The 20,986-nt window shown below is 39.2% G+C and overlaps 1 protein-coding gene across 2 annotated transcripts in view; it reads right to left on the bottom strand.

Annotated features, from left to right (window-relative positions):
* Positions 1–2,335: 2,335 nt before the first annotated feature.
* The window catches only part of LOC100651761 (disintegrin and metalloproteinase domain-containing protein 10), a 157,750-nt gene continuing 139,099 nt past the window's right edge, over positions 2,336–20,986 (bottom strand). For both annotated transcript variants that reach the window (XM_003397306.4, XM_048408055.1), the window contains exons 13-17: positions 11,604–11,771; positions 8,184–8,311; positions 7,388–7,502; positions 7,123–7,254; positions 2,336–5,672 (exon numbers count right to left, since the gene is read on the bottom strand). In XM_003397306.4, coding sequence (XP_003397354.1) covers positions 4,935–5,672; positions 7,123–7,254; positions 7,388–7,502; positions 8,184–8,311; positions 11,604–11,771 — 1,281 coding nt within the window. In that variant the 3' untranslated portion in view covers positions 2,336–4,934. The remainder of the gene's footprint in view (positions 5,673–7,122; positions 7,255–7,387; positions 7,503–8,183; positions 8,312–11,603; positions 11,772–20,986) is intronic.

Genomic DNA, 20,986 nt, shown 5'->3' with positions numbered 1-20,986 from the left:
AATAAAGAAAACAGAAAAAAAAAACAAAAGAAAGGAGAGAGAAAAAGAAAAAAATCAAAAGGTCCAAGCGAGGAAGCGTTCTCGCACCGGCGAGGACCATGAAGAACCGAATGCTTTGCCAACGAGAAGAGCATCGACCAACTTTTCAACGAAAACCATTTTCTTCTGTCGAGTTTCTCTCGCTTTCATACCGCGACCATTACACGCGAACCCTGTACATTCTTTAACTTTGTAAATTTTTCTGCTAGTAAACGAATTCGGATTTTACGTACGTGTGTACTGTTTCATTGAATCGTCCGTTGTCGTACTTTAGCTTCTCGCCAATTTGTTGCTCGCGTTTTGCGAATCTTGGCGATGCTTCGTTTAGAATGTACAAACGTAAAGGCAGGACGTGGCGAGGATCGAGACGATTGCGCTTTTAGTCGGTTGTAGCTTCCTTTCCTTTTGTAAAATAATATTCGTCGCGAGTCAGGGATCCAACCAAGATCTTCGCCATCTCCTGGCAACCTAGTTCGTTTGACCGAGTATCGAAATCATGCAAATTAGTTTCAAACGTTGCGTAAAAAGAAGGGACAGGACACGATGAGACGATTACCGTCGATTATTAGATTTTAACGATCCGACGAAAGTAAAATTCTCTGAAAGCGGATCTCGCATTAATTCGTAAAAAAATAGGATGTTTCTCGTTGATTGATTCTTCCGCCTTTCTCAATGTAAAATTTTACAGAACTAATTTTCTTTGTTTCGTTTCTATTGCCAAAAAAGGGGGGGAGGAATGTTTCTACTATGTATTCTTTCGTAGTTTTAATTACGTTGTTTCGTTATAATTCATCTTACGAAGACACTTATCGACAGAGCTCCTACGAATGAAACACCCAAATAGATGTTTCAATCTATTCTCTCGTTTCTCGAGTTGAAATCACATCCTGTCATTGAAACGCAACACTTCGTGATGTCTTCAGATTCGCGGAAGATTCCTTAGCCTGTAAAAAGTTCGTGAGAACCAGGACTCACGACGTTATCATTCGTGTTGTTAATTACCCGAAAGAGAAGACGATTTCTCGACAGAAAAAAGGATCGTTCCTTTCCGTCCACGGCAACTGTAACACCTACACGGAAGATAATGAAAGCAAGACATCGGTCCTGAGTCAGAAAGGTCCCAAGTAGATTTTGGCTCAGGGATAGGAACAAAAATTACTCGAAAGCGTTATTTGCGGCCTTTGGACTGAGCAGCCGAACTGCAGACGGTAAAATCCTTCTTCCTTTCGCGAATCTTCTGAAATTCGAGCTGGGAAACGGAGAGGTAATCGACCAGATTGAACACGCTCTTGGCTGATTAGTGTCTGCTTCTCTAAATCATATTTCCACTTTGCAGTCTGCTCAATTATGGACAAATTCGCAATTTTTCGTAAAAATTTTTATAGACTCACGAAAAAATAGACGATACCATCAATTTCGTTGTATTTAAATCTTTTAAGAATTCTTCTTTACGTCTTAAACTTTCAGTTTTTGCTCGTACAGCTTTTATACTTTAGTCATCGATTGTTTCAACACTAAACGATCAATGTTTTATAAATTCACATAAACTTTTGTAGTTCGTTACATTTACCGTGTTTTACCAAAAAGAGTGTTTTCATACAGAGTGTTATTATACTGTGCAATTTTTGTTGCGTTCAATCAAGAGATAAGATATAGACAATTATTTGAATGTTACAAATAAACTGACTTCGTACTCTTTTACAATTATTCTCTACTTCCGTAGTTGGGCAGATACGTAACAAGTACATAATTATTTAAAAACAATCAGTTCGACATATAAATACGAAAACAGAGGAAGAGAAAGAGATACCACTCGTTCTCGGTGGTTCGGAGGACCACCCTCTTGTTTCCTTTTCAATACTCTCGGAAGACAAGTCGAGCTTCTCCGTTCCTATTGCTTTTTAAATTCACGAACCTCGACGCGTTCTTCTCATTAGTTCCTCGAATGTTTGAACCGACACGACGTTCGATTTTCGTATTTGATTCTCGCCACTAATGACAATTCGAATACTCAATTCGGTACTCGAACTCCTTGTGTCTTGCTCCGTATCTTGTTTTACAAGGCAACGTTTGGAGTTAGGGGTGAAAGTAGGATAATTCGTTGCTTTAAGTCTGTTTTATTTTTGCAAATTTTTATTTCTCCGGAGAATCGATATATCGATAGGTATTTATTGATCGAGGCTCGAGGGGTGAACGATGCGAGGAACGGTGAAGGAATGTTAAAAGAAGAGACGAAAAAGAAGGTGCACCGAACGTGTATATAAAGTAGAACGTCCACAAAGCGAGTGGACGAACGCCTGGGCAAGCCGTTTGTTCATCTGTAAATATCCTGTCCTCTGAATTTGGCGCTAATCCGTGCCTGTGTGGTCGGTGTAAACAATATTCGAGATTTTCACTTGATCAGCGCATCGGTCAATCGCTAATTACTGGACCAGTCTTGCGCGACGGATGTGCACCGATTATACTGTATAAAGGAAAGAAAAAAAAAAAGTGAAACGAAGTAGCGAATTAGGGATGATTTAAAAAAAAAAGATGTGACCGTAAAAAATAATTAAACTTTAACCCTTAGTGGACATGGGCCAGCTCGGTATATTATATTAATATACATTCAAAGTTGGCCCATCGCCATGACCAATGGGATAATAAGGGAGAAAACAAGAATGAAAGAAAGAAACAAAAAGAAAAAAAATTGTCATCTAATTACATTTTTACGCACTCCAAATTTTTATCCTCGTCATTTGTATTATAGCGACATGTGTTTAAAGAAGAATCTACATTATATGTATGTAATCAAAATTGTAACTGATAAAACGTTAATAAAAAAATGATATTCGAATGGTTGTTTGGAATCTCCTCTTCAACCTGTTTGAAAATGGAAAATATTGGCAGATAGATAAAGGTAATGTAAGGGTTGTAAATTATTGAAAGAAAATTGCAGAGATTCGTATTTGTCGTTTCTAAACTGCTACGCCACTTTGATACGTGACACGCTTCGTTTCAATTTTCAGTTTATGTTATACCCGCCGAGGTTAGATCGACTTCTTCGATATGGAAACGAAACTACGCTCGGTAAATTTCAGTCGATAACTTTGCTATTATTCCATTTTGCTTTCACAGATATAGTTTTACATATAAAATTATCATATTTCAAGCTTTACATAGACGATTTTTACAATAATATCGACTACGATTTTGATTTTGATATTTTATAAATATTGTACTTTGACATATAATCGCGTTTAGAATATTAATCAAATTATCTAAATTATTCTCAGGCTTTTCTTCTAATTTACTGTCACTTTTTCATATTTCATTTTGAGTATTTAATCGCTAAGCAAGGAATTTCTTGCAAAAATGTTGATACTCTAAAAAGTTACCAGCAGATGGGAAGTTTAATAGAACAGTCACATAGTCGATAACGTTTGAATTCATGTTTACAGTTTGTTGGTAAAGTCGAACGTATTTTTATTTAAACGATTCACACGAAAGTTTTTCCAAACGTTCACTCTCTTTTTTTATTACATATTTAGGTATGTTACATTTCTTTCAAGCGGAGGTACAGTAAGAATTATAATCAACTTTTGTATTATTATTTTAATTAACGTCAGCTATAATAAGGAAACGTTCGTTCAAACGTACAGAGACGTTATAATAATATGCTCAAAATAATTAGCTATGGCAATATGAAATCCTTGGAAAAATTTGTCAAATATTTAACATTGAAGTCCTTATCGAACAAATTATAACTTCTTAGTAAGCGATATTATCGTATAATAAATAGATACATACTTAGATTTAGTGTACGTTCGATGTATTATTCAACAGAAATAGATTCAAGTAGTATAGGTCGAGCATGTCTGACACACGTGTCACTCAAAAGCCATAGTAACCACCTTCATAAGTTGAGATGTCGAGAAAAGTAACGAGTAGACCAAAAATACATGTATGCAAAATATTCAAAATATAATATTCATTGTAATATTTAGCGGATAAAACGAATCTTTAATTTCGTTTCACTTCTTTAATCATATTCATAAAGAAATGAATTTGCGTAATGAGACTCCAAACGCAGTACTTTCAAAATTTGCATTGAAATTTGTAATTATGTATGCAATTTCATTGCAATAATGGAATTTATGGAAGTGAATTGTTTGTCTTTTGAAAATTGAACATTAATCGCGTAAATGAATAAACAAACTGAAAAATGTATAAGAAGTAGATCTGATCAACTTGGCTTTTGAATGATAAATTGAGTTTCGAGAAAGAAACGAGGGATGCCGTAAGCTAACGAAATATCCATAATCGACGAATGATGGGAACACAGATGAGTTAATTGCGGGTTAATAATGAACGGTGACGCACGATTTATTATACAGTAACAATCGTTCGGTTTTTATATACACGAGTCTACGAAGTTCAGCGCTGGACGATCTTCCATCTACGTTTGGTCCGCTTCTAGGTGAAGAGCTCTCTGACTAAAATGAATTACAACAATCCATTCGATTCCGCAAACCTTGCTGGCCTTACTCTAAAAAGTAGTCTACGACGATAGCGGTATAAGATTCTGTACAATATTTACACTTAAAAAGATACGTCGTTTCTCAAATTTATTTCTCATCAACATTTTTGATTTCTTGTAGAATTATCGTAGAAGTATCTTCTTACAGTTCTCAACCCTTCAGTTCGTAATTTCGGGAACTACACAGCAGCTGCTTCAGTGCGTCAGAGAAACCAAAGTGGAAACTTAAAACACGAAGATTGTTGGAATAGCAGAATCAACTGTAAAATCGAAATAAATGTTTACCACAGACGAAAATACTCGCGGATGAGCGTTCCAGGTGAAAATAAACACTCAGATTCTCAGGTAAGAGTTCACGATACTTTCTCTTTCGAAACTAACTATCAGAGAGCAACACAGTCAAATCCGACGTCTGACTTCTCGTCTCTGAAGTCTCGCCAGGAGTGTCCGGAGTGTCAGGAGCCACTAGAGGCTCCGTTTGACACCTGTCTCCTCTTCTACAAGAACTCACGATCACCTTGGAACCGGTGCACAGTTTCTCAACTTGAACCGTCTTTCTCCAAGGTTGTGCACGCGTCGATTCACCACTGTTCGATTTTCTTCGTGTTGGAGAGGAACTTGCACGATTACGGCGACTTCCGACGAACAGCAGACAGACTCGCCTCCAGACGTCGGTCTCCTTCTCTGGCGAAACTACCACCATGAGTCTTTCATTCTCGTCTTTTTGTTTGCTTCCGTTCTTCTTGCTTTCTTCCTTCGTTTCATCCACGTTGCTTCTACACAGCTGTTCCACTTCGTTCGAAGATTTCTCCTCGGAGTTACGAACGGCCGAATCTCTGGCCAACAGTCGAGAAATCCGCGCGAGGAACGTGCCCGCCTCTGAGGACGCGTCCTTCTTCCTTCTCGGGGACGCGATGCTCTTCATCGTTTCGACGATCCTCCTTTTCAGCCACGAAATGTCCATAGATTGTACCTTCCGCACGGACGAACGCTCCCTCGTCGGCTCGTCGCTCGCGTTCGTCCCTTCGGAAACCGCGTGTAGCTGATCCCTTGTGCTTGCCAGAATTTTCACGCGGCTGTTGCGTCGTTTGCTCAGGGAATACGTTACGAGCGCCTGCGGCATGAAACACACAATGCGGTTTTATATTTAAGGAAATGCTGATCGTTACGATTTAATTGGATTAAAGAGCGCGATGCGAAATAATTTGGTTGCTACGACGGATTTAAATGATAATGAAACTTGACGAACAAATTTGCGTCACGAAAAATAGAGAAAGGGGAAAGAGTATGTTCGTTAGGAGGACGTTGGGGCGGAAAAAGTTTGCGGCTGCATTATCCGCCGGCAAGATCCCACGGGATATGGTTTATAATATAATTCGTGGCGGCGTCGCGTTACCGTCGCTACTTTAAACCTATCTCCGGATGAATTTCCGGCTGCTTTCGCGGCCGTCGCAGCTCGGAAGTTGGCCAACTTGCGTGCAATTGAATTTACAATATATCTCGGTCGACACCTTCCTCCGCTTAATCGCCATTTTATAACGCGATCGCGAGAATACTCCACCTCTTGTATTTATTTTCTTCTATATTTTTCCCCTAATAATAATAAATAATAAATAAATAATCGTAGGAATCGTGCTTCTTTTTTCCTGTAATCTTCGATTGAAATATTTCGGAAAGATGTATGGGAAGGGTAAACTGCAAAGGGAAAGGGTAGACTGTTAATTAAATATTAAAGCTGGTAATTTATTTCAGGAAATTTTGATGTTTACCGTACATTTTTCGTTTTTAATCATAAACACTCACGCGCTCGGCTCGAAATTAAACGGAATAAAACAAACTGACTCATTGTTCGATCGTATTAAACGTTACAAAAATGTTCTTGCGCTTTTACGGGAAAACAGAACGAAAACATCGGTGTAATTGAATCGTTTTTCGCCGCGTGATGTTCGCAGCATGTGTATGTATTTTCCAGGAGAACGAGATCGTGCAACTGTTCCTGGTGTTTTTTATGCGTATGTACAAATTTTAATTGACAAGACAGGTAATTGGCTTCGCGTGGGTATTCGATACGTCGACGATATTTTTTGCCCCGGATATGCAACTGCATTATCCGCACGCTTTCGAGATCAATTTGTTTCGACTGTGAACACGAGAATATATTTTATCGCAAACTGCAATATTCTCGAATTTGAAAAATAATGAGAATAGCAAAGGCGTTAAAGTTAATAGGACTCGAAAATTTGCGAATTGTTTGAACGTTTGGATAATCCGTTTTCAAATTTCTGACGTGTTTTTCATGCCATCCGTTCCAAATAGCTTTCGACAATAAAAAGAAGAAAAGAAGAAAAGCTAACCGTAACGTAATAATTCAGCATTTTTTATTTAAATTACCTTGCCTTTGTCAATTTCAAAAGTGTTACAATCGATATGAAATCTTCAGATTGGAAGATTCGCCGATTAGAAAATTATCACGTTGTTTTAGAAATGGTTAAAATAAGCACGATACTTCGTCTGTTCGGATAAAAAAATAAAACTAGATGAAAAATAGACGAATCGAAACTTACCACGATTAACAGCGAGACAACAACGGTTACTGCAACGATGTACCAGCGATTGATCATCCAGCGTTGAAAACTCGCCAGAGTAGCGTCCGACAAAAGTCTTCGTAGAGTTGCCAGTGGTCCGCTTGGATCCACCTACAATAGAATTTCTATGATTAGAAAAGTAATCAGAGAGACGTAGAGAGAAGATTCTTGTCCGAGTGACACGCGAGATTTTTTGATTTGAAAAAGGTTGAAGGGTCGTGGAGAAGTCTGAGCGGTGTATTACCTCTCGACATCTTTGGAAGACGTCGCAATAGCCATTGTAATCGTTGCACGGTGTGCCTGGCTTCGACAGCATATCAGGAATATCGTAAGGCGCTGAATTCCATGCGAACGATGATCTGTAAAGAGACGCACCTGCAATGACGTCTCGTTTGCTTGGTCGTTTTGATGTTTAGTTAACGACTCGTTTCTCTTTTTTCGACTAAGCTTTGGTCGTGTAAAAAGGTAACGAAGAAAAGCATATGTAGGAAGGATTTTCGGTCGCAGGCAGGTTTTTACTCGTTGAAAGGAGCGTGAATCTTTATTTAAAAGTATTTGCATATCGTTGAGTTTCTTATTGTATTTACATGTTAATTTCTCGAGTCCAAGTTTGTTAAATTTCGAATCACTGAATAATATTTCTACATGCCTGTACAAATCTCATACCACGAAAATAAAATAGAAACTAGAGACAGAACAGAATAAAGTAGAATGTAGCCAAAAGTCCTTCATTAGAAACTAAGGATATGTGCAAATACTTTTTGTGGTCACTGTATGTATTGTATATACATAGTTAAATTCCTGCGAATGTTCATCGTCACAGGTTTCGTATCGGAAAAGCTCAACTGCGAAGTACCGATAAAATGAAACTGAAAATCGAATATAATTATCACAAGGTCAAATCTCTTTAGTTGGAATTCCCTAGACACAGAGAAGGTAATTATTTCGAGGGTGAAAGTAGAGTTTCCCCTGCAGCAAAGTGAAACGAGTGACACGAACATTCGCGTGAAACCGCGTATTGTACAACGATCGTCTCTCACAGGCACGGTTGATCCTCTCCTGGCAATTTACAACAGAGTTCGCAGCTTTTGGTCGGGGGATCCACGGGCCCTGCGATGCACTGACAGGATTCCAAGCCGTAAGCCAGGCAAATGCTGCCGGTGCATTCCTGCAAGCAATGCAAGAGCCCGATAAAGTGTCAGCCTACGTGCATAGACCTCTAAATACGAGGTAATTTCCAGCAGGGTCACCGAAGATAGATAAGCTCGCGACTCGAACCTTGTTCTCGAACTGAATCGCATCTACACGATGCGCGGCGTCTTATCCTTTCTTCGTTGTTTGGCTCGTTGAAGACGGTTTATACCGCAATACAGACTATCGTGTAAGTAATTTTCCAAGTTATGATCGCTAAGTTCGAATAGATTGCGTGTAATTGATACAGTGGTTCGCCATGTTGCGCGTTTGCCTTAGCTTTATCGTGCTGTATTTATTTATTTATTTGGTGTAATAAACGAGCTATGTCCTTTGAGAGCAATATAACAAATATAACGATAATGGAGTGCACAAAACAGAAGAAAATCCTTCGTTCGATGAAAAATAGATAGGTCGCGCGGGAGCATACATTACATACAGGTCACGCAAGTTGATATTGAAGTGTCTGTGGGTCCGCATAAAAGGCTAATTAATTCATCGATTAACATGCATCGAGACGGGATGAGACTAGTTCGAAACTAGAAATAGTACGGCGAAGGGAACAATACATAGACTGTTTAATTTAACTTTATCTTTCGTTAATGTGTTGACTATATCGTAATAATCGCGTGATACGCAGACTATGGACATTTGTGAATTTATAGGAAATTAGAAATTTCAATATTACAGAGTAATACGTAAAAACGTATAAAACAATCAATGTATAGTATTTATTGTAATGTTCAATAGATGAAATAAATTTATACTCAGATTCTATTTAGGTATTTTTTGCATCTTTCCGTCAATTATTTTGGCAAGTAAAGTTGCGTCTTTTTTAGATGGTTGCGTGACGGTAAGAACGGTCGTTGTCGAGCAATGGCGAGAGGCAGCGCGGCACGGAAACAGCAAAGCAAATTGCAATCGACAGCCGGCCGCCCCCGTCTCGGCCTCTCTCGCTCGTTATTGTACTTGCAGATTAGAAAGCCTGTATTTTGGGAGTATCGATTCGTAGCTGCCGATGCGTACCGTCGAACTGTTGCACGTGTGCGGCTGAAACGCATTTTCCGCCTGGCTGACTATAATCGAATGTTTCTACTCGAACCTACAACTAGAGGAAATAACCTTGCGTCGTTATCACCGCTGTCCACTGTTCGCTTCCTCGTACGAAGAGGAACATGGCTTTTGATCCATGGATAATTTCGATCATTTCATATCCTTTCGATATGTATCTCCATAAAATTAATTCTCTTAGGAAAATTCACTTGCGGGCTAATTTATATCCTCCACTCAGTTTAATTTCTGTTCGATCGAGGAAATTTCACGATTTCTCGATAACTTTGTTTCGACGAGTGGACACAAGAAGATTGATAATTTCGATATTCTCCGTGCAGAATTTAATATTCTTAGAAAAACTTGGAAGATAATCTATGTTCTCCGCTGGATTTAATTTTGATTCTTAGCTGACTCTCGAGATTTCTTTACACCTTTGTCTCGACGAATGAATGTAAAAAGATAAGACGGCTTGCTATCAATGAATAATTCCGATAACTTCAAACTATTTATACATCTTCACCGTAGAAGTAATTTTGTTAAAAAAATTCACTTGCAAGTTTATCTATATTCTCTACGCAGTTTAACTTCCATATGTTCGGATGAATTTCGAGATTTCCTGATACCTTTGATTTATATTCATTCGTCGAACGATACCTTCGATGGATGAATAATTTCGATCCCTCCGATGTTCCTCTCTTCCGAAATTAATTTCATTAGAAAGAATGAAAAATTCACTCGAAATCTAATTCGTATTCTCCACGCGGTTTAACTCCGACCCGATCGACAAGGGCGGGGGATGAGTCTCAAGATTTCTTAACAGATGAATGTGCTACCGTGAGCTGAAGGGTATTTCATTGCGGGTGTGCGTGCGCACGGCAGCCGGAGCCTTAAATCTACCCTCGAGACTCGAAGCGCGCTCGTGGAGAAAGAGGAAGCTACGCGTAAGAAAATGCCACGCGTACATTTCGAAATCACTCCCTCGTGGATTCTTCCTTCCCTCTTTTTCCAGAAACAGAACCAATCGTAAGCTTCCTACATTCGAGCAGGGTTTTGCTGGTTTCGGTTTTCGAAGATCCACGGATTTTCTCGCGCTCCCAAAGTCGACGACTAATGGAAATTTCAATGCAAATCTTATCAAAGGAAAGTACCGGTGCAAAGATATTGTGTTTCAAAGAACGTCTACGTGTTCCTTTTCACGATTCTGGCATTTTTAACGTCATCTGTATATGGTTTTTTATCACAGAGAAAATGATGATATTAATTTCACAGTACTGGTAGCAGGTACCATTTAATGATTTTGCAGATGACTTGTTAAAATCCATCAATATGAAAGGTTTCATCGAACTTTGTGAACATTGTAACGATAGTTCGAGGCAATGTATACAAATATAGAGAAGTCATCTACACGAAGCTATCGCGTGTTATTTTTAATCAGTCTCGAAAAACGGTTCGGTTTCTTTTTGGTAGTATCTGTTGTGTAACTCTAGCATCGTGTGTACCATATAGTCTTCCTCTAGTTTCTATTACGAACGAGAAAGTGGCAAGCAGTCTCCAATGAATAAGTAACTAGACAAGCAGCTAGTTTCGCGCTAGGAAATCGTAAATTTCCGCGTAATTTCGGTCACCATCGTCCGCTGCAACGGACTCATTTTCGTCGCGAGGATAATTTAGACGAAACACGATCGTATTTCGCGATATAGCGGCACTTCGCTTTCGCCTCGGTTTCGCGCTGCTTGATCATCTGCGATCATAAAGCTGAGCGTCATGGCGTGTTTCAACACCAATAGAGTGCGACAGGCAAAGTTATTGTGGATTTTCATGCTCTGTAAACTTCAATTTATATATCCCTGTGTTCGTAAATGTTAAAACACTTTTTGAAGGAATGAGATGAATCTAAAAAGAGACTTGCTGAAATTGTTGTTGTTATTATTATTTCGGTTAGATCCGTGAGCAATGAAAGGTCCTATATTTAGAGTCTCATAAGTAATGAAATTAAAATTGTTTCTGCGACTTCACATCTTCATAGACAGGAATAGACAACTGGGAGCTACACAGAGATTCGCTTCACTCGCTAAATGACATAACGAGTATTGTAATAGGAATATTTTCTATCTCTTTCATATATATATAAAGATGTTCTGAAAAGAGACAGAAATTCACCAGAAGATAAAGGAGCAGCACGTAACAAGAGAGCAGACGGAAACGTCTAGACTCACCCCCATGTAGCAGACGAATTCCTCGTTGCATATGGTCTTGTTGGGCTTGTTGATGGATGGCGGGCACTGGGGACCACGGCCGTCGCAAAAGCTCGCATCCCTGCAACCGTTGTCGTCCCTGCACTTATCGCCGTTGCGCAGAGTACAGCCGGATGTGCAACAAGGGCCCTGGAAACAACCACCGAGAGATGAACGACACTGTCCTGTAACGGAAGATGGAAGCAACCAGCGAAAAAGAAAGAGAGTAGGACGCCGTGTATACCGTGTCCAGTTGGGAACGTGGTACGCGCTCGATCGGTTTTTAGGTCGCCTGAAAATATGACGAAGCTGTTCGTACGATGGATGTGTCAAAGGAGAACGCTTTCATTGTGAACCTTTCAAGGTCTGTATCAGGTATTGTCCACGCTAAGTTTCGGTAGCTTGAAAGCTCCTCTGTTTCCTTTTGCCAGACTATACACGTTGTCGTCATGGTATATACGTTATATCTGAGCAGCATGCATTAGCATGTACGGTCCTTTCTATGTATATCCAGGAACACCGAGTGCATAGAAAGAATGGTTTTTGGAAAACGCAGAATGGTATTTCCTGCGATATATTGCGGGAAATGGAAGTTTCGCGTGATTGTTTATGGCGAATGACTGCATTTTAAGCGCTAGAAATGCGTGGGAAGAATATTTCTGAGGCTAAAATAAGGAAAGAAGCGTTCAAGGTTACGTGGAATATTTGTCTAGTTTGTATGCTTTGGTCAAAGAAACGGTAAAATGGAAAAAGTAAGACACATTTCCCATAATGGTGAATATTCCATCATTCCGTTGTTATTGTAATAATAAGAAAGGAATTCTATCGTATCGAAATCCCTAGGACGTTACAACTTGAGAAACAATGAAAAATCCGTACAATTAAATGGAGCAGAACGACGAAATGGAAGCGATAACCAAACGCGCGTTATCAGCAATAATTTCCTAACAAGTGATGGCAATTTTATAATTGCCGATCGTCGGCTGTGCCTTTGTCCGATCGAAAATTCATGATTCACCATCCCGTCTGCTGCAACGTACGGCGTGACGTTGTTTTTTAAACGGATCCGCAGCGATATTCAGCGACTCGTGCGCGGGTTATCGGGCCCTGCCGCTTTGTCGCTCGTTAATTTATTTCGCCGCGCGTGTCGATGATAATGCGCGGTTCGGTGGAACGCGTTCCACTCCGGGGGTATTGTGCGAGACCAGGAACAATATCTCGATTTTTCGAGCGATTTTCTGGACAGAACAATGGGCAACATTGTAGTGCGCACCAGAGGATTCGGGGCAACGCAATATCAAGACTGTTTTTTTCTCTTTCCCTCTCTCCCACTCTCTCGCCTTATTTCCGCTATTTTTTTTTTCTTTTTTTGTTTGTTTTTCCTATTTCTCCGTAATTTGCGCCTCTTTGTTCTTGTTTTTTCCCCCTTTTTGGAAAATGGGATTATTCATTTCCAGTAACCATTTCGACCGTGAATTTTTTTTATTTTTAATTCATTTTGTATAATTACACAGAACTCATTGTCATCTCTTTTTTTTCGTTGTTTTCATACTGGAAATTTCTTTTCCAATTTTTTAAATTGCGCCATACATTGCTCTGTGTCTACAACACGCTTTCGACGAAGGTAATGAAAATTCACTGAAAAAAATGCAATTGGCGCTTGAAATCCATCCGTGTTGGAACTCGAACCATGGTTTCACAGTAATCAAGCACCCTATCGATTACGCTATCATGGCCGCTGGGATTGAATTGCCATTTTTCATATGAAAAGACCCTTGATAACACAGTTGGTTACTATATATGACGATGTCATTCTCGTGACACGTGAAAAAATCCCTGATACCTGAACGCGTATTTTCACCCGTAACGTATCGAATCACAAATTCTAACCGTAATGCGATAATATTCATTATTATTAGCTTACTATAGCTTCATATTTGCAACAAGCTCATAAATCTACTCTGTTTCGTACGTTTGAATGCACGATTAAGCTTATAACTATTACATTACTCAGTGACGTGTGGTATGTACCAATTTTAACAAATAAACTGCAATTAACCGGTGAATAATTAGCAATCAATGCGTGCATCGAGAATATGCTCAAAGTTTGGCTACAAAACCGCTAATACGCGAATAGAACGCTATCGACTCTTTGGTTTTTTCCATTTTACCGGTCTGTTTATTTTCTATTTATTTGTTTAACAATGAGAGCGTTTCTTCTAACGTTATTCGAATTTGCATGCATTAATTTATTGTATACGCGTGGCTGTATTGAAAATCCACTTTTGCCAGAACACACACGCGACAATGAATATTTATGAAATTTAGGGAACAACGGGCAGAAGTTTCAGAGTTGGTCCCGAGGTGATACGTGCAAATACGTCGAAGAAATATTCGGGGAGACGAGGGTGCCAACAATCCGCGAAACCGTGATTTTACGCTCGAGAAACTTTCTCCCTGATTTTCTTTCTGTTCCGTGATCCACTTTAGACGATAAATATTCAAGTAATTCGACAATCTCGTGCCATCGATCTGTACGGTAAGGTAAAAATTAAAGGCCACTCGAATCTTTATTTTCGGTACATTCAGAAATACCTCTAATGGTTTTTATTGAAATGAAAGTTGTTTCGCGAAACAGCTACTGTTAACATCATTGGATCACATTCCTCGGGGCTATGTATGTTTTCAATCATTCGCTAGAAAATGATAAATATTAGGAAGATCGCCTCTGTTGGAATTGTTGAGGTCTTTTTGACCCGTTGTTGAAATTCTCCAGCTGCGCGTTTCAAGATATTACGAAAGCATTTGGCGATTAAATACGTTGTCTGCGAGAAGGGTCGTGATTCTCGTTCTTACCAGCGACTTGCGAGCCCTCCATCTGCGAAATTGCTGTATCTGCCTCGCAGTTACATCCAAACTACTCATGTACGCGCGAGAAAATTGAATAGCGACGTGTTTTTAAAAAAATTGCAATCCAGTAAAATCCAGTTAGAAATTAAGACCGCTGGAAACATTAAATAATTTTTTACCTTTTCTTTTTTTTTAATAAAATTGAGAATGGCAAGCCAATTAATGGCAATATTTGTTAATTGAGACGTATCCTGGAAAACGTTGTATCGAGTAAATTGCTTTCAAAGCATTACTATGTCATCTGTCCGACGTAACATGCGTACATTTCACTTAGGATTCTAACTCAATACGCAGGAACTCTAATTCTAGCAACACCTTTCCCTTTACGCGGAAGATTTACGAAATTCCAATAAACGAATCTAATAACATTCTTGCTACAATCTACAGTGAAGTTAGCTTCTTGTATCGAGGAACTGGTCCGCGTCGGAAGACACTGCAAGAGAGAAATAAAGACAGGGAATTCCGTAGCGTGACAATTTTCGGTTTAATTAAATCGACGAACGAAAGAGGTTCGTCGGATGCTGAACGGGAAAACGTTTAAACGAATCGAATGATTTTCGCTTAACGTGCAGATAAGAACGATCCACGGTTTGAATATCTGATAGAAGGATACCCGTGGGACCGGCAGCCGATGCTTGGAAAATAAGGTTCCTCGGTCTGATACGTTTTCCGGTTCAACGAATTGGCACGGAAAGCAGCGGAAGGAATTTGATGCTGATGCAAGTGGATGTATTCTCGATCTGTGCATATATCAAAAAAATAAATAACCCGATGGAAAGGTGCATTCAGTCTATGAGAATATTACTGTCGAGCGGAAATCCGCTCCTGCGTGCGGCTCTCTCTCTCTCTCTCTCTCTCTCTCTCTCTTCTAATAATACGTCACTTTCTGGATCCACTTGTTCATAGAAAAAATTCAACATAAATTTTTATGGGTAATTATTTAGAATAGGTACACTATACTAATTTCGATGATTTTCAGGTGTATAGTAAAGGTATTTCCGAGTAAATAAACAACATATTTTTAGCTTTACGACCAAGTAAACAGACAACTTTCGTACTGACGACGAGTTTAAAAATTACTTCCCTGTAAAAGTAGAAAATTTAATTTTTCATGTTTGTTCCATGTAGTTTTCACGTATTACTATTATTATTATTATTATTATCATTATCCCTATCTCTTATTTATTTTCCCTTTACGTAATTTAGCATATGAAAGTGAAGCGAAGTATACGAAGGAGAAGAGAAAACGAAAAAGAGAATGTCGGAAAGATTGCGGAAGATTCGAGGAAGATTCGCCAATTACAGATTCGAAAAGATTTTCAATTTCCCTTAAGGGTCGACGGCGTTTAATCACGCCTTTATATCAGGATCCAAGAGAAAGCATGCTTCATTCCAAGTTGGCGATTAACGTTTTCAATCAGAGAAGGATAAGACTTATCTCTAAACGGCTGCGAAGCTGCAATTCCCAAGAAGATTTAGGATTGCTTTAATGCCTCGACCGCGCGGTCGACGTCAAGAGTCTTGCCCTTTATTTAGACCCGCGTCTATCTTGGGTATTCTTAATTACGAGCGATAAGATGTATCGTCGAACGCTGAGAGAGCCTCGTTCCCATAAGGGTTACAATTTTGAGAAGATTGAGAATAAGCCTTGAAATTTAAATTGCTCGAGAAATCTACTCGGCGATCGCTTAATCAACCCTCCCTTTATTTCAGTCCATGTTTACGTAATCGTACATCCTGTTAATTAGTCTTATCAGCTGTGTCATAACTTCGGCGAAGTTTCGTAGACGATACTGATACAAGATTCCTACGAGAGATTCTGAAAGTTCGCTTAAAAAGATTAAAACTTAACTTCGAACTTTTCTTAGACCCGCGTTAAACCGTTTATGATTCATTTTATTCGTATTATAAGGATTCTCTGCGATATTTTTTATTTACGATTCTCGAATGAATTATTCAAAGCGTGAAAGTATAGCAGAATTCTAAAGAAAAGATCTAGATATTTGTTTAGTTCACACGAGACGCATTTTAATTGTAAAATTACAGGCGAATCGATTTGTTAAAGTGAAGATTAGTGAGATGAAATTATCAAATCTTCATTAAATATTCATCAAAATATTGGTATGATGATCTTATATGAGTTTAGGTTTGGGACATGAGTAAAGATAAGAACATAAATTTATCATTTGATGAAGATTTAAAACGTGCATTCTACTTCAATCTAAGGATACTAAATAATAAAACGTCTTTCAGTCAGCAATTTTAATTAGGCAATTTAATTTGGATGTAATGTATCGGTTCTGTACAAACAATAATACTTCTAAAGTAGTCATGTTTAATTAATAATTCATTATTGATTCATACAGTATTATCAAACGAAATCATAGTGTTTGAATATTTACGAAGCAAAAGTAGTTTAGAAGCGAAAATTATTTGCGGCGTAAAGTCCGAATTTACTTGGCACACACACACACACAGATCTATACGAACCTGTATAGTGAACATGTAATAACGAAAATCAAGCAGCCCTCTTGGTTGGAACCTTACGTTCACGTTGAGTCTTGGTCTTCGCGAACCGAGACGTAATAACACAGACTGAAACGAATCAATTTATCGAATTTCAATACTTCAATAGCAAGAATTCCTTACTCGAAGGAGGCGGATGGTGCGACAATGGCGGGAAATCACGAAACTCCGTCCTCGAGTAATTGCCGCTGCGGATGTAGCAAAATGTTGCGGCTAACGAAGCGAAGAATTATTCGAATCATCCCTGATGGAATTCATCCGGTTCGATATAGCTGTATAGAAACATTTGGTGACCAGACCAAATCACTTATCCTTTGATATTTGCCATGTAAATAATCGCATTGTGCACAGGATGTTAAATGAGAACCGCAGATTTAGAAACAATTTCCCACTTGTGAACCAGCAAAATCTAAATGTCAATTGAGTATTTCATACAGATACGTATACTAGCTACAAAAAGTTGCACTTATTTTCCACTAAAGCTTCTTTTTTTTTCTTTTTTTTTTTGGTTGGTATAGTCATACGAAAGTACTACCAAATGATGTGAAACTTAATATACTTCGACTAAATCATGTGCTATCATAGATACAATGGTGTACAAATACCTTTTGTAGCCATCGTACATTTATAAGAAACGTTTAACGTGAAAAATTAATATCCCAACGGATCGATATATCGTTCGTCTTAAAATAACTCTTCGATCGATCGAGGAGAATTTTCCACGATGTTCAACTATATGGAGCAAATCAAAAAGCGTTTGCCATTTTTCGCGAATAAAGGGCTCAAGATAAGATCTGTCTCGCGTTCTCGCGAATTAATGCGGAATATTGGCGAGCGAAGGACGCCAAACAGAGGGATCGCCGAGGGGGTGAATATTCACCGATATTCTCGACGGTGTCGCGTTCTTTCCGTGATGGCATTAAGGATAAGAGATTGCGATCCCGCGAGATGTTCTTCTCTCGGAAAATGAACCACGTATAGGTGTCACGATTGAAACGCAAATATAAGCGCCGCTATGCACGTGTGTCTGCTTGGCTGTGTGCAACAGCAAAACCCCGTCTCGTGAAAATAGAACGCGGGGGATTCGTTTTACCGAAGGAAGTCACATTACCACTCCGCGTTTGAAGGATCGAATCTCCCGAGATAGCTAGATCGTTTCTCGACATTCAACGCTTGCATCGTATATTCATTAAAGTGCTCTCGAGAATAACGATGACGCTGTCTCTCTTTATGATATACAATGATGACGACCATTTGCAAGCATCTGTGGACGAAAACAAACATTCGAAATATTTTGCGAAATAATAAGTTATTTTGTTGTTATCAAAATTCGCTCGCATCTTTTAAACGTCTAATTTCAAAGCCTACAAACTTGAGTATAAATGAATATGAAATTATCTAGAAACCTTAAAGAGACTAACGATTATCGCTCGGATATTCTAAAAATACTTTGCCTTCCTAATCGTGCAATAATTTTGGTCAACAAAGATCGCAAGCCTATTTTCTTCTTTCTTCCTTACCGAAATAAGATGTCTAAAATATCTGAAAACGAACACTGATCATCTTAATCCGGCTATTAATAATTTCAAGCTTTAGAATCGCCATCGAAAATAATGTACCCTTCCCATCTTACGAGCTGTACGTGTTTCCATCCCCGCAAACATGCTCCTTCTGCTTTATCTTTCTAGTACCTGGTTGTTTTCCTTTGCTTCCACTATTTATCTTTCTTCTTGTTCCGTCCCCTGTTTTCTTTCCTCGCTAGCAGCTCGTTTCCAGCACTTTTTCTCACCCTCTGCTCCACTCGTTCTCTCATCAGTCTCGACCCTGCACCTCCTTCGTTATCTTTCTCAATTTTTTCTTCACCATTCTTATTCCACCCCTGCTGCCAACCTCTCAGCTCTTACGCTTAATGTCCACAGTTTGCTTGGTTCTTCCAGCACCTTGCTTCATCCTTTTTCCACCTCTTTGCCTCTTGTTTATCGTCCTCGTCGTTCAACCTGGCCGAGGAACGGGGAAAGACGTCGTCCATTCGTCTACGTCTTCACGCTTTACGAATCTACGTGTTTTGCATCCGGCACTTTTCTCCCGTGATGCACCTAATGCATCGACTTCCGCGAACGTTGCTTGCACGGATGTTTTGCTATTTCTTTTTTTCATCGGTTCACGCTTCTGCTCTTTTTACTTTTCAGTCACGCCTATGTCACCTCGGTGGTGGCACCGATCGCGGTCGTTCTTCTCGGTTTGTCCTGTTTCTTTGGTTTATCACACGCTACGGCTGCCGCCAGAAACCATCGCGAACGCGAGGCGTGATGCTATCGCGATAAAAACAATCTCCGCGCAGCACTATTTTAGGGACCATAGTGCCTTTTTTAGTAGCTATAACTTATACAAATCCGCGAGTAATTGCACTCGATTGTCCGGGAAGAATCACGGGACAGGCCCGCAGTCGATTCCCAGGACATAATGCCGAGGCAGTGGAACAGGAACAGGGGTGAATACATCAGAAACGAAGTATTTTAAAATTACAGTCTATTCACGGACTTTACGCGCATAATTAGTAGCGAGGGGCATGAAAAAGAGGCGATAAAACGCGGCAATTGCCAAGTCGGTCGAACAATGCCATTGTAATTATTTTTCAGCATTGAAAACCTCGTTACTAGCATTTCGGACTTTGCAAGTTCGTGCATTAATTAGTACGTAGGCAACGTGCCGCGGAGGAAACAAAGAAGGAAAAAGTACCATCAAGCGGCCGAAAAAAAAGAAAAAAATAAAAAGAAGGAGCGAGGGAAGCGAACCGATATCGATGTTAATCCACGAAATTTCGAAAGAACGATCTACTAATTCTGGAATCAAACGTTTCCTCTCGTACAATATAACAAGATTAATTGTTTTTGGTTCGCGGAGAGTTTCCCATTCGTGCTTCGCCGAGGCTTCCTAGCCGATAGCAGCCTCCTCGATTTCAGTTTGATTAATTAGTCCCGTTTTCCGGAATACTACGAGCAAGGCGGTGAATGCGCTAGTGTACGCCAGGGTGACGCCATCGCCATCATCGTCGTCTACGACGACGTTCGGACGATAGGGTCGATCAACATTGAAAATTAAACCTCATCATCAGTGTGTATTTGCACCTTGTCGACAATAACGCCGAGCATATCCAGAAACCAGGGGAGATCCAGAGACTTGGAACATACCTGGAAACTAATTCTCTTCTCTCTTACTTTCTCTAACTCTCTAACGCGAGCTCTCTCTCTCTCTCTCTCTCTCTCTTATGTGCGTCCGTGATCAGTAAGTTTCTTCGAGCGCGAAGAATCGTACATGTAGTTTCCAACACGACCCGCCGTCATCTAGAAAAGTGCTCGTTCTCGCTGTACTCCTGGAAAATGGCCTTGTATTCACAGCCAGTATTGTGTTGGTTTTATCGGTCGGTATATATACTCAGTCTTTTGACTAGTTCCTTTCTCTTTTGTTCCTCGTGTTACTTTCTTTGGTCGTAAGTGGTTGAACAGATTTTTTTTAGACACGTAATGTCATTTAGATTGTTGAAATTTTTTGTTCTTACTGTTCGACTATATTTTTTATCATTACATTTTTATACTTCTTTGTCGATTTCTCTTGTTACGTTCTTTGTCCTTTGATATTTTCGTCGGTTTTTGAATCGTTAAAATTTGTTGATATTATATAGTTAATAGCTTTTATTATTACATTCTTTATGCTACTTTGTTCTATGCTACTTTCTGTTCTATAATGCATCTCTATATATAATAGATTATTCTAATAATTTTTCTTACCTTCATAAAACAATAACTTACTTAGTTTGCATCTTGCAGTAATGTTAAGCTTCTACAACTTTTACAAATCGTTTCACTGTTTCGCTCTTAATATGTTAATATACATAGATTATAAGTGGGCAAATATCCGTGGCCCCTAAT

This window comes from Bombus terrestris, chromosome 8 (assembly GCF_910591885.1).
Source record: "Bombus terrestris chromosome 8, iyBomTerr1.2, whole genome shotgun sequence".
NCBI lineage: Eukaryota > Metazoa > Arthropoda > Insecta > Hymenoptera > Apidae > Bombus > Bombus terrestris.
Note: the sequence above shows the minus strand (reverse complement) of the source record. Positions and strands in the feature narration are given on the sequence as shown.